General features: G+C 36.9%; 1 protein-coding gene and 1 pseudogene across 1 annotated transcript in view; one reads left to right on the forward strand and one right to left on the reverse strand.

Annotated features, from left to right (window-relative positions):
• Positions 1 to 89: 89 nt before the first annotated feature.
• On the forward strand, positions 90 to 8,581 carry LOC107679383 (period circadian protein homolog 2-like; annotated as a pseudogene).
• A 5,130-nt stretch (positions 8,582 to 13,711) lies between these two features.
• Positions 13,712 to 14,036, reverse strand: part of LOC107679391 (transcription cofactor HES-6-like) — a 1,396-nt gene continuing 1,071 nt past the window's right edge. Inside the window, exon 5 of the mRNA XM_016474907.1 lies at positions 13,712 to 14,036. Coding sequence (XP_016330393.1) covers positions 13,712 to 14,036 — 325 coding nt within the window.

Consider the following 14,036-nt stretch of genomic DNA (forward strand, 5'->3'; position numbering starts at 1 on the left):
ATATATATATATATATATATAAAATTAATATATAATGTGGTATTTGCCTATGAGGCCATCTTGATTGTCAATCCCTGTAAATACATCAGTTCTGAAACCTTCTGTTTATTCTATATTTTCTCTGTGTTCAGAGGCAGGCCATCTAAAGAACCAACCAGGTCTCTCATCATTAGAAGTGTCTAAGAAGCCTCCAGGCTTTGGTGTAGTGAGTCCATCTCTGACTCCACTCGCGCTGCCCAGTAAACCTGAAAGCGTGGTCTCTATTACCAGCCAGTGCAGCTACAGCAGCACCATTGTACACGTAGGAGACAAGAAAGGTAAAATGATTTATTCCGTATATATCTGTACGTCTGTTCGTCTGGCCTGTCTGTCTTTCTTTCTCTACTGCTATCTATTCTTATAAATAATGTTTCTGTTACAAAACCTAGTGAGCTGTCTTGATGTCTGCTGCCTACATATGAAATTGTTTTAGTTTTCTATTAGCATGTTGCTAAGGTAACAATATGATTCTAAACATAAACATATATATATATAGCACAATTAGGCAAAACTGTGCATTTTAATTGCATTTGATTTAATTGTGTTTAAAATAAATTATAAATAAATAAAATATGTATTTAATAAATATTATGTAATAAATGTAAAATGATAGTCACATAAATTGTTAAATTATTGTATCTAATAATTTAGTTATAATAAAAATATATAATTAATAAATTTTAAATAATATAAATTAAAATTATAATTAATACATTTGCAGATACTGATGAACATTTTCATTTTATGAATATTACAAATCTATATTATTTGTTGACATCAATAAAAAAAAATATTTATTTTAATATTTGCTTAAAATAGCATTTAACAGTATTCAGTGTTTAATTTTCAGTGTGTTTAAATATTAAATTTAAGTGAGTGTTAGATGACACTGATCTAATTTGGGAAATGAGCTTCCACAATAAAATATCCAATAACAGATGATACACATCGACAGAAGTAATAAAATGCTATCTATGCAGCTCACAAGGTTTTGGATAGTTTATCTGTATTAGTGCTGTATGTGTTTTGTCTGTTCCTTGGTAAAACACCTTTTTTGTTTTAGTCGTATCCTCAACAAGACACATCTCTCCAAAGCAAGAATTCTCTTCCAAACTTCAAAGTTAGTAAAATCTTCCCTTGACATAGGGACAAAAAATTGATTGCGAAGCCTTTTGATTGAGATGATGAGTAAAATAAAGGTGCAGATCACCCCGGCAGGGCTTCAGGAATTTATGCATATGTCTAGCATTTTCCCCTGATTCCCATCCCAACATGCATGAGATAAACTTGAGAAGGCCTGGATGCAGCCCGTAAACAAGTACTGGTCATGCCACCTGTGTTTTGGGACAACACTTTGCTCATTGTAGAGTTAAATATCTTGTGTTGTTCTTTGCAGAGATCATTGAAGACGTCCCCAGCGCTGAAGGCACTGAAGTTCAGGGTCTCACCGTTCCTCCGGCCGCGGTCTCGCCGCACAATCAGGAGCAAGAGGCGTACAAGAAACTGGGCCTGACCAAGCAGGTTCTGGCAGCACACACTCAGAAGGAAGAGCAGGCATTCCTCAGTCGCTTCAGAGAGCTGCGAGGTGTGCACGCTTTTAAAGCCGACTGCTCCTTCTATCTGGAGAGACAGAAAGGACAAGTTACATCTGAGGGTAAGGAGGGATTTGAGTCTAAACCTGAATTTTAAAGGCTGCACAGCACAGCACAGCACTTCTATTACACGTGAGCAGCTCATGATCCAGTGTTTTCAGTGTCTCAGAGCAGCTCAGTTCACAGTAAATGTGTTCCACACAAATACATCTCTGCATATGTGCTTGTAGTTTATAATGTGTTGTTTATAGCGTGCATGGGGGAATGCAATGTGCACCTACCATCATCCCAAACATGTAATGTAAAATGCCTATAAACTGATCATTAAAAATAAAAAAATTAAGACAAGCCATAAATATTATTAATATTAATATTTTGTTTAATATTTTTATGATAAAAAAAACCTCACCATAATAATTAATTAATATTATTATTATTATTATTATACATAACATTGATTGTTATTATTACTATATTATTATATTTCGTTTTATTATTATTTTATAGTCATATTATTATATAATAACATAGAATAGCCAAGCTTTTTTTTTTTTTTCCAATCACATTTTTTTCTGATTGTAAATGTCCAAAAAAATAGAATTAAAGTCGTCTTTACATGATATGAATGAATGATGTTATGATATGATATTATGATTTTATTACAAAAATATTACTAAAGTAAAATAAAGGTGCACATAATTTCTTATTTTGTTTAATATTTGTATTTTGTAATAATAATAATAATAATATTATAACATTTATTATAATACTCTTTTTTTTACAGGGAAATGTTACAAAAGTAAAAAAAATAAAGCAGCAAATAATTTTTTATTTTGTTTAATATTTTTATATTATAATAATAATAATAAAACAACTTAACAATAATTCATGAATATTATTATTATTATATTAAACAACATTGATTGTTATTATTACTATATTAATTATTATATTTCATTTTATTATTATTTTTGTCATATTATGATATAACATATAATAGCCAAGCTTATTTAATTTTTTTCCAATCACATTTTTTTTCTTTGATTGTAAATGACCAAAAAAAAGTAGTCTTTACATGATATATATGAATGAATGATATAAGTCGATAACTGCTTCCTGTCTTTCTCTCCAGCTGTTCCCGCTGCTCGTTCTAAGCAGGGTGGCGGTGGTGCACCTGAGACCAGCGGAACCCGCCGGGGTCGCAACAAGAAAACCAAGTCCAAACGCATCAAGCCGAACAAGTCGTCCGACAGCACTCCTTCAGGCCGTAGGCCACCACCCAGACCTCAGCTGCAGGGCCTCAACCAGACCTCCTGGTCTCCCTCAGACACATCCCAATCCACCTTACCCATAGCTTATCCGGCTGTGATGCCCGGGTACCCGCTGCAGATGTACCCGGGAGCCGGCAGCATGCAGCCCAGGGTAGATGCTCCACTGTCAGGCTTTGGGGAGAGTCAGTGCAGCCAGGATCCACGTATCCCGATGCAGCCTATCCAAGCGCCGTTCTCAGCTCCTCTGGTCACGCCCATGGTGGCTCTGGTGCTGCCCAACTATATGTTCCCACAGATCGGCGGTGCTCCACGGCAGCCATTCTACCCCAAGCAGGGAAGTTTCCCCGCACAGCCTACCTTTCAACCTCAGCCTAGTTTTGCTGCACAGGCACCGTTCCCTCCACAGTCCACATTCACCATACAGACACAGTTCGCCCCCCAGAACCCCTTTACTCCGCAGACTCCATTCCCACCACAGCCGTTTCCGTTCGCGTGTCCCGAAGAACTGCCAAAACCACCTGAGCCTGAGCTGAGGGAGGAGCCTTCACGAAGCCCCACCCCTCAGTCCATGGGTCGGAGGCGGGCCGCCGTCCCCGCCTTTGTTCCAGTCACGCTGCAGCTCGCCTTTGCAGCTCAACCTGCTGCAGTTAGAGGAGACTCAACGCTCTGCTGAGAGACAGGAGTGCACAGCGCCATCTGTTGTACCGCAGACAAACTGCAGCAGAAGTGTGGAGAAAGCAGGAAGTGCAACCGGGCAAACCAAAACTGACAAGGATGTGCCACAGGTTGGTAATCTTTATCTCATTTTCTGTGGCTTACAAGTACTGTCATATTACAGTGCATTTTTTACCATTGTGTTCCTTTTAAATACTTTTCTTAATTTCACCTCTCATTCTTTCATTTTTGTCTGAAAGTATTCAAACAACACACACAGTCAGGGGTGTCCAAACTTGGTCCTGGAGGGCCGGTGTCCTGCAGAGTTTAGCTCCTACTTGCCTCAACACACCTGCTGGTAAGTTTCTAGTATGCCTATAAGAGCTTGATTAGCTGGTTCAGGTGTCACAGTCAGGGGTGTCCAAACTTGGTCCTGGAGGGCCGGTGTCCTGCAGAGTTTAGCTCCTACTTGCCTCAACACACCTGCCTGAAAGTTTCTAGTATGCCTAGTTTGAGCTTGATTAGCTGCTTCAGGTGTGTTTGATTAGGGTTGGAGCTAAACTCTGCAGGACACCTGCCCTCCAGGATAGAGTTTGGAGACCCCTGCACAAAGCAGAACTCAAATGCAAAACTTTGGCTTGACCAGCAGGTGGCAGTATTAAACCTTTTTTAAATACTTTAAGCAAGTTCATTCAAATTTTAAGCTTTGCATCTTCATTTTGCCACATTAGACTTAAAGCGTGGAGAATTATAGCATAATTATTATTGCAAAAGTAATATCTGTATTTAAAAAAAATAACGAAATATTAATTATAATAAAATAAATAATAAATGTAAAAATCTTAAGCCAAACATGCAGCTTTAAAGTTTGTATTCTTCACATTAGGCTTTAAGCATGCAAAATTATTTAGGATTACCTGACGGGATATGATGTTCTGTACATTTTTAAATTAAATAAATAATAAATATTAAAAATTAATGGATAAAATGATGGATTTTGTTACATTCTATATTTTTGTTGGTTTTTAGTATGAAGGGTCACCTGTCGACGGTCAGCATAGTGATGCGTTCTCATCATCTAGTGACCTGCTGGACATTCTCCCAGAGGACTCGCACTCCGGCACCGGCTCTGCTACCTCAGGCTCCATGGGCTCTGGTTCTAATGGCTGTGGGACGTCTGCTAGCGGCGGGTCTGCTAGCAGAACTGGTGAGTTTTGGGGTTTATAGTGGTAGATCTGATACAACACTTGTGTCTTGTGTTACCTCTTTATGATCACGTTAAACATAACCGACTGTGTTATTAATACTTCATTATAAAGGGCCTTTTTACCCAAAAAATGCATTTGACTGTTCACACAAGTCTGCAAGTCAAATCAGTACTACACATACTGTAAAAATACTGTACTGTTATATATTTTGACAACCTTATATATAAGCACATAAGTGCAATCCCGAAAGAGGAAGAACCTCATATTCTTAGCCCACAATAAACATGTACCAAAAAAATTTTTTCACACTTCCTCTAAATTATTTTGTATTGTGTTTGGTTTCTTCAATACGTGCTTTCCATGTTAAAACTGTGGTGTTCAAAAGGTCCACTTCTCTCATCACTCCTTTCTGCTCTTTTTTTTTTTTTTTTTTTTTTGGTGGCTAATCAACAGCAGTAACTACTTCGGCAGTGTGGATTCTTCCCAGAAATCCCATAAGGCCAAGGAGCAAGGCTCTGGTTCGGGCTCTGGGGTGCTGGCGCTGGATGGGAGTGAGACGCTGATCAAGTATGCACTGCAGGACCCACTGTGGCTGCTCATGGCTAACGTGGACGAAGATGTTATGATGCCATACCAGTTACCATCTCGGTGAGTGGGCGGAGAGAGGAGAAATAGCCCGCCCCCCCCCCACCCCACTACTAGTAATGCCCGCTTACCAGTAACCAACCCCCCCTTCCTGCCATTCATCTTTAGAGCTCTAGTCATGTCAGTTGTAATCCACAATCTATACTGTGCTTGACCAGGTGAAACAAACTGTCATATTAACAGAACGATAGAATCTAGAAGAGGAACAGGAAGTCTTTTATCTTCCTGTCAGTTTGACCCACACTCAGTTTTCAAAATGCTTGAAATGCTTGTTAAAATATTTCTTCTTGAAAATGTGTGAATAGTTCTCATTTAGGGTCATGAATGCGCATGCAAAATTTCAAAACATACATGTGTTTTGCAAAGGCTGTACAGTTTTTATTATGAAAACTGAAAACCTTTATTGTAGCTTGTCAAACACTAAAACATGAAACACGTGAGAACTTAGAACTCAAAGTTTACTAGAAAATTAAGAAATCAGCCAAAGGTTGTTTTTAGCTGTTTCCTCCCCCCCCCCATTGATTACATTTACTAAACTGAAGTACTGAAAAGAATGTTAGGTACTATTTATTCTTGTAGTTATTTGCACCTTAGTGTCACTTCTTTTTTTTCATTTTGTGTGTGCGCAGTTAATTTTGAACATATGTGAGGCAAATTGACCCTTAACACTTTAGAAATAACAATAAAATAGATGGGAATTTTATATATATATATATATATATATATATATATATAATTAATTTTTTGTTTAGTCTCAAGATACAGTAAAGGTTTACATTAATCTTTAGTGGTTTTCATAGTGTCTATTTTTCACAAATAGGATGGAAACGAAAGTGGGTCAATTTGACCCACAACACAAAATTTGTACCCAGTTTTTAAACACAACAGGAAGTTAAAGATATGCCATTAGGGTGTGTTAGATACATGTGTTTGAGTGAACTTAGCCACTGATTGAGTGTGTATGTGTTTGCGTTTTATTTGGCTTTCAGTCAAATCATTAGTCAAACCACATTTGGTTTCAAGCGTACATAGGTTTTAAACTCTTATTGTTTTATTGGACGCTTGCTTGACGTTAAATTACAAATATATTTTTCCCTCTTGCAGTGACATCCAGAAGGTTCTGAGGGAGGACAGGGAGAAGTTGCGGCAGATGCAGAAAAGTCAGCCGCGCTTTACAGAAGAGCAGAAGAGAGAGCTGGCGGAGGTGCATCCCTGGATGAGAAGAGGTGGGCTGCCCAAAGCCATCGACGTCAAGGTCTGTATACACTGATATTTATCTGATATTTACTCACGTCAGTTTTAAATTGAGCGAATGAGGCGTTTAAATAATGCTAAGCTGAATTTTCAGCATCATTACTCCAGTCTTCAGTGTCACATGATCCTTCAGAAATCATTCTCATATGCTGATTTGCTGCTTGAGAAATATTTATTTAGAGAAACATTATTAGTAGTGTTGAAAATGGTTTAATATTTAATAAAACTAGTATTTTTGTTAGATTTTTTATCAATTTAATGCATCCGTGCTGAATAAAAGTCTTAATTTCATGAAAAAAAAATCTTACTGACCCCAAACTTTTGAACAGTACTGTAAATAACCGAGTGTGTGTGTGTTTGGATTTTATTTTATGTATATAATATTATTATTATTTGTTTAAATAATCAGTAGAATTACCATTAAATACACAATGTCCCATTTTTAAAATTAGAAATTTATTTTAAAATATTAAGGTGGTAAAATGTAATCTGACATTTTTTTTTTTCCTTAAAAATACAACTAAGTGTTAGATCTTGTCTTGTAACTTTAATCAAAAAGTAATAACTTTTACCACATTTCACTATCTAGTCAATTCCAGATGGATGAAATCAAGCCCTACATTTTCTTAATTGTGACCCTGGACCACAAAACCAGTCATAAGGGTCAATTTCTTGAAATTGAGATTTATACATCATCTGAAAGCTGAATAAATAAGCTCTCCATTGATGTATGGTTTGTTAGGATAGGACAATATTTGGCCGAGATACAACCATTCGAAAATCTGGAATTTGAGGGTGCAAAAAATATCAAAATATTGAGAAAATCGCCTTTAAAGTTGTCCAAATGAAGTTCTCAGCAATGCATATTACTAGTCAAAAATTAAGTTTTGATATATTTACGGTAGGAAATTTACTAAATATCTTCATGGTGCATGATCTTTACTTAATATCCTAATGATTTTTGGCATAAAAGAAAAATCGATCATTTTGACCCATACAGTGTTTTTTTGGCTATTGCTACAAATATACCCCAGCGACTTAAGACTGCTTTTGTGGTCCAGGGTCACAATTGTAGAATACAGACTACGTCACATTAAAGAAGTAAAATGGGTTGCAAACTCTATGCAGACTAATATCAGTGTTTATCTGCAGGCGTGTGTCGGCTGTGAAGAGGTCAGTGAAACCCTGACAGAGGAGGATCCACCAGATCTGCACATGGGAGAAACAGAAAGCAGTGATGTCACGGTGCCTCCGGCCAATAGCAGTGAAGACTCTACACACTCAGAAACACATGCCTGTCCCGGTCCTGTCACCTGAACTGAACCCCTCTTTCCATCTGTAAGAATACAAACCTCGTCTGATTGGACAAAGCGGACATTTTAGCATAGAAAAAATGCCTCTGCCGCTGCCACAGACCTTCATGAAGACTCGTTCTGTTGCTTGTTTGTGTGAATGTGTACAGAAGTGTAAATGCATGAATGGGAGAATGATTGAGTGAGAGAATAAATCAGAGTGAATTAATTATTTCCAGACTGTCTAAACTGTCTTTTAAGCCAGACTGTGCTGTTAAATGACCGTTACTGTTAGATTGTAATATTAAGGAATATTTCCTTTTCAGTGTTTCCCTGGCAGTTTTTTTTTCGTTAATGTGCATATACACGGACTAACTTATTTCTTCTTTACAACTTTTATTTTTTTAAAGGATAAAACCATTTTATATGCTTTTTTTTCTTCTAAATAGATGTATAAGCTCTTGTAACAGTTCTTCTGGTGTTTGATAGTGGTGTTGTTGGATATGTTTCTGATATCCTTTCAAATTCACAATTTAACACTGAGGATTTGTAGTTTATGAGCTGAATTATTATTTATTAGGGATGCACCGAATGTTCAGCAACCGAAATTATTCGGCCGAAAATAGCAAAAAGAAAAAAGCTCTTTCGGTGTTCGGCCGAATAAGCGAAAAGACCGAATAAATTGTACCGAACAGTGACGTGACGCAATCAAATAGCAAGCAGCGTAGAGTGAGATTCGCGCACTCTTTATAATGCAGCAAACATGACGGCAGTGTGGAAGCATTTAAAACTGTCCGAGAAAGAGGCAAAAATCATTACAAGCACCGACAGCGAGAGACTGTTTAGTACTGCATCACATGTCTTCGATGAGAAGAGAAAGGGGTGCTTGTTGCTGGTTACTGTATGATGACTGAAATCACGAAATGGCCTTAAACAATTAGTAAATAAACTGCAGAACGTTATGTTTTCTAATACACGCTCTAATTGCATGTATTCTGACAGCGCTGCACGAACTCACGGCGGATCTGCTTGGTTCAAAGTCCAAAGCGTGAGGAAAGTCTGCGCTGATTATTTGGGATCTGTAATATTTTCTTATGTTTTAAAAGAAGTCTCTTCTGCTCAGCAAGGCTGCTTTTATTTGTACTGTAAAAAAATACATGCCTGATTCAAGAAGGGTTGTCTGATGGCCAAAAAATATTATTTTACTAACTTTTTTAATTTTAAGTTAAATTGTGCTTTGTTGGTATAATGTCTGCTAGAATGTAAAAAAAAATGTTCAGTGTTAAATATTTTTAAATTGTTGTTTTGTAAAATATTTTTTCTTTGAAAAGCAAGACAAAACAGTAAAAAGCACAAAGCACATTTTTAATTTAAGCAATAGTGAAAACAATTTGGCAAAATACATGGAGGGGAAAAACTCTTCGGCCTTCGGCCCAGTGTTTCATTTTGTTTGGTTTCAGCTTCAGCCAAGAATTTTCATTTCGGTGCATCCCTATTATTTATTAAACTAGGACGGTTGGAAAGTGCTCTACATTCCTGACTCAAACCACGATAACTTGCATCACTTTGCTTTAGCACTTGCAGCTTATTTGATCAGATAGTGAATGTGTTGAGAGCTTGACACAATGCATTAGTTACATTAGTAGCATTAGTTTAATTTATGTGAAAAGTATTTCAAGCTGAAGAGCTTAGGTGCTGCTGTCTGATGGTCTGTTGCGATGTAGAACCTCAGTGTTAAATTTCTCCTCTATTATAAGCCCTAGACTGAATCTACTCAGACAGAGATCTGATCTCACCCATGTCCCTACCTAAACCTGTGAAAACCTGCTGTACAACCACAATTACCGTAAATCCCCTGCACAAAAGCACCTGAATACGGACATAAGGGCAGATTTCAATACCAGGTTCAAAGGTCTCTATTTTGAAAAGAACTAAAACACTGTTGTGGAGGTCAACTTGGCATTAAGGTTTTAATGTTAAGGAAACAAGGTTTAGGCCACGTTGTGAATAAATGTGCTCGCATTCGCTCACTTTCAAACTTGTGAATATATGGTGTTCCTTCATGCTATTTGAATTAAAGTCTATTTTTTAGAAATTACTCTTGTTTATGTATTTTTTCTTGTTATATTTAAAACAGTTTGTGAGGTTGGATCAATTGAACCACTTTTTGGTCAGTTATTCAGATCAGCATTTAAATGTCTATGCATAAGTCATACATTAAATGTACCACTGCATTTCCCCACACATTTACATGTATTATGATCATGATTTATATCATTACGTTTCAAAGAGCGGAATTAAATAGCACTGATCATGTCAATTTTTACATGTACAAATATTCACAAGAAATTAAGACAATCTTGTATTTTATTTAAAGTTGACTGTCAGACCCATCTGCATATTTTGTTGAAATGTACTACTTTAAATGTCACTAGCAAAATGTTTAATCCGAAAGTTCTCTGATGAATCATCCTAATTTTTAAATCGAAATATTGAAATGAAAAATCTTATATATTTGTTATATCCTCCTGGGACCCCGAGACTTTTGTCCTCTGTAGAGGACATTATATTTTAGTGTATTTCTCTGAGACCCTACATGGCACAGTTTTAAGTCTGGATTTCTTGTACAGAGCACATTCAGGGCTGTTTAGAGATATCAACTGTTTGGAGGTTTGGTCATAAACACGCATTCTCCTTGGTCTTTAAATATGACTGATATTGACAGAATGATCAAATTTAGCACTCTTAGGGAAACGTGATAATGTTTTGTAATTATTATCATTTAAATCTGGCTAATATTTGAACTGTTTGTCATAAATCATAGGGAATTATGATCATGTTTTGTAATTATCATTTAAATCTGGCTAATTTTCAAATTGTTTGGCGTAAATAAACCTCAGAAAAATTTAATGGGGTTTCAAATCAGAATATGACTTTTTGTTGCAAAACGGCATAATTTTCATACATGTCTTCTGTAGAGGACACCAGGACAAATGGCATGTTAATCAGCCATTTTGAGGAGACACAACAAGTCAATAGGGAAATATGAGATATTCGTATGAAAATGTTGCCAAGTAGGCTAGTTATTCACATTATTACACTTCTTTTTTCATTATGGTTTGCCCCAAGAACACATTAATATGCAAATTAGATGCAATGTATAGATACATTTTAGAGAATGGGAATACCAATTTATGGGCATTTTACACACATATTCCATAAAGTACAGTAGTATATCAAATCATGCTATTATATCTTTCATAACAGTTGAGAATCATCTTTGTACAAAGTTTGGCTGAAAATAGCCTGAAACCTAAAAGCTGATGGTGAATGGAAAAATAAAACATTGCAATGTTTTTGCCTATTCGTGCATTTTCATGTCTATTTATTTATTATTATTTTTACATAATAGTCCTGGCATCCTCTAGGGCATAGAATAAAATATTAATAAAATATTTTTTTTCAAAGATTAGTATGTTATACGTTTGTCTCTTAAATAGCCAAAGATGCTAGTATGGCAATAAAAACAAACAAACTAAATAAATAGTTGACTATGAAAAGAAAAAAACGAATCAGAGAACAAATATAACAAATACAAATCAAAAAGAACAAAAGATTTACTTTTTTTTGTAGCCTATAAAATTCCTTTGCATTTTAGTGTTGCCTACAACACAGTCCTTCCCAAATGGACCGTTGGTTGGAACAAAGGGGCCCTTTCTGCGCCATATGTTCAAAGTCAGACGACAATTACAGCAGTTTTTTATTTTTATTATTATTATTATACAGCGCACATCCGACGCACAGCTTCCCTTCATGTGATCAGACTCTACTCGCTGTGCGCCCAAGGGTTTGCGTCTCCACACATGAAAGGCGCGCTAGTTCCTCTCTTTCACACCTGCGCCAATTTAAGTGCAAGGTGTGAATGGCTCCTTCAGGCCTCCTACCAAGACAACAAACTTCAATCACCGAAAATCCGCTCCTGATCCGATGAAAGCAGTGGTAATCAGTGTTGGGGAAAGTTACTTTTAAAAGTAATGCATTACAATATTGTGTTACTCCATAAAAAAGTAATCTGATTATGTAACTGGCGTTACTTGTAATGCGTTACCCCCAACACTGATGGTAATAGTCTGTAACCTGTCATCAGTCTGCGAACATTAGCCTAAATGTGGATTTAAAAGAGTTAATACGTGCTCTGGTTGTGGAAAACTGATGATTTATATAAACTAAGACACTGAACGTGTCTTAAAACTACCAGCTATCCAAACTCAGTCTGGATTCTTTAATCAGACATGATTCAGTGTTTTCTGTCAGCCGCAATCATTTGCGGTTTGGTTGCGCAGGCCTAGTACAGCTAGCCTAACCGTCAACTAACCCATTTAAAATTAAACCTCCAAATGGTTTTGTGGTATAGGAAGATATGTTTGCAAATTTAAAACTAATGTGCTATTTCTTTTTGGTCGACATCTAATTCAAACAGAAACAGCGTGAAAACCTAGGCCTATAACAAACTTGGTCTAACTGTTGTAGCCCGAGTCTTTTGTTAGTGCGCTAATTATATGGACTTTTCTAATGTTTTTTTTTTCTATGATCAGGCTGAAAAGTCGTTACAATATTAATCGGTCAAACGTTAAGGAAACGTCTGTGAGCGACGTTAACGGACTTACAGGCCTATAACGTTGGTTGCAGGTTCTATGATTTGTCCCTTACAAAAAAAATAGGCCTACCATTACAAGCATAGTGTCCGCTAATTATTAAATAAATATAATCTACAAATCTATTTTGATGACAGACTTGACCAGTAACAAGTAGTCTACAGCAGACATGACCTTCTGCATTTTAGTGTCAGTCATTCTGTCTGCACTGCTGGTTAATCGACAATGAGGTGTTACGTTTTACGTCTGAAGGGTAAAAACACCCAAAGCGGACATTCACACTTTCTAGTGTGTGTGAAGGTGTGATAAAGCAGGTTACATACTCTGTTTATTAGCTACATCAAAGCAATAGCATCTGCCTAAAAACTGCATAACATCTGCTCTTCGTCAATTCCGCGAAAAGCCTCAAATTCGCGTTACCTTAACTTAACTCTTCACAGTGAGGAAATCAAAATGTTTTATTGAAATCACAATCACATATAAAACATTAAATGTCATTACATCTAACATTTACATTTATTTCAAAATGACTTCATCATAATGATTTTTTTTTTAAACGTCAGAGATTTATAAGCTATCTAACGTTACATCCACATTGAAATATTTACATCCTAGCCTACAATAATTAGAGATGGGAAAACACTCCCTAGAAATATTATTTATCCTTACAGTGTTGTTTAACTTAGCTTATACAAAATTAAATAAAAATACGAACATTTTGTGTAAAACTGGACTGAAATGCACATTGTTGCACCAAGAAGAGCTTCTGAGCAGTGGTGTAGTCCTAAAGAAGAAAGTGGTTTACTATTACCCAGTAATATTACCCTATTACCCCTCCCCCCCAAAAAAAAAGTTTAATTTATATAGTAATTTATTAATATTAATGCAGTGCACTCTAAAATTGGTTGACAGATAGTAGTCTACTGCATGACTGAGGGGTATCCACAGGTCGATGACAAAAAACGTTGCAGCTGCCCTATTCCTATGTAGAACTGTCTGTGGTCTTATCATAAAGGTGCTCCTGGACTATTGCATGTTTTAATAGCTCTAAACTAAAAATATCCTGTTCATGAATCATCTGGGATCTCCAGAAGCATCTGTCTACCAAGGTCTCCACATGGACTTGGAGAGATGCATGGTTGGCACGCTTGGCGCCGGATCCCTGGCGTCCACCGAGATTCGGCTGTGCTCCGTGTCCGTATCATCCAGGTCAGAGCAAAGGTCGTCGCTGGAGGTGGTGGAGGGGGCCGGGGACAAGGCTAAGGAGCCGCTGCTGACCACGCTCCTGTCTCCGGGCGACAACGCAGCGTATGTCGCCTCGCCAGGCCAAGTTCCACAGTTACTAGAGTCCGGCACGAGATCTGACAGGATGTCCTGAAAGCGATCCTCGTCGTTCAGAGGCATGCACTCCAGGAGATGGTTCAGC

Source organism: Sinocyclocheilus anshuiensis, unplaced genomic scaffold (assembly GCF_001515605.1).
Source record: "Sinocyclocheilus anshuiensis isolate Anshui unplaced genomic scaffold, SAMN03320099.WGS_v1.1 scaffold2206, whole genome shotgun sequence".
In the NCBI taxonomy this organism is placed as follows: domain Eukaryota; kingdom Metazoa; phylum Chordata; class Actinopteri; order Cypriniformes; family Cyprinidae; genus Sinocyclocheilus; species Sinocyclocheilus anshuiensis.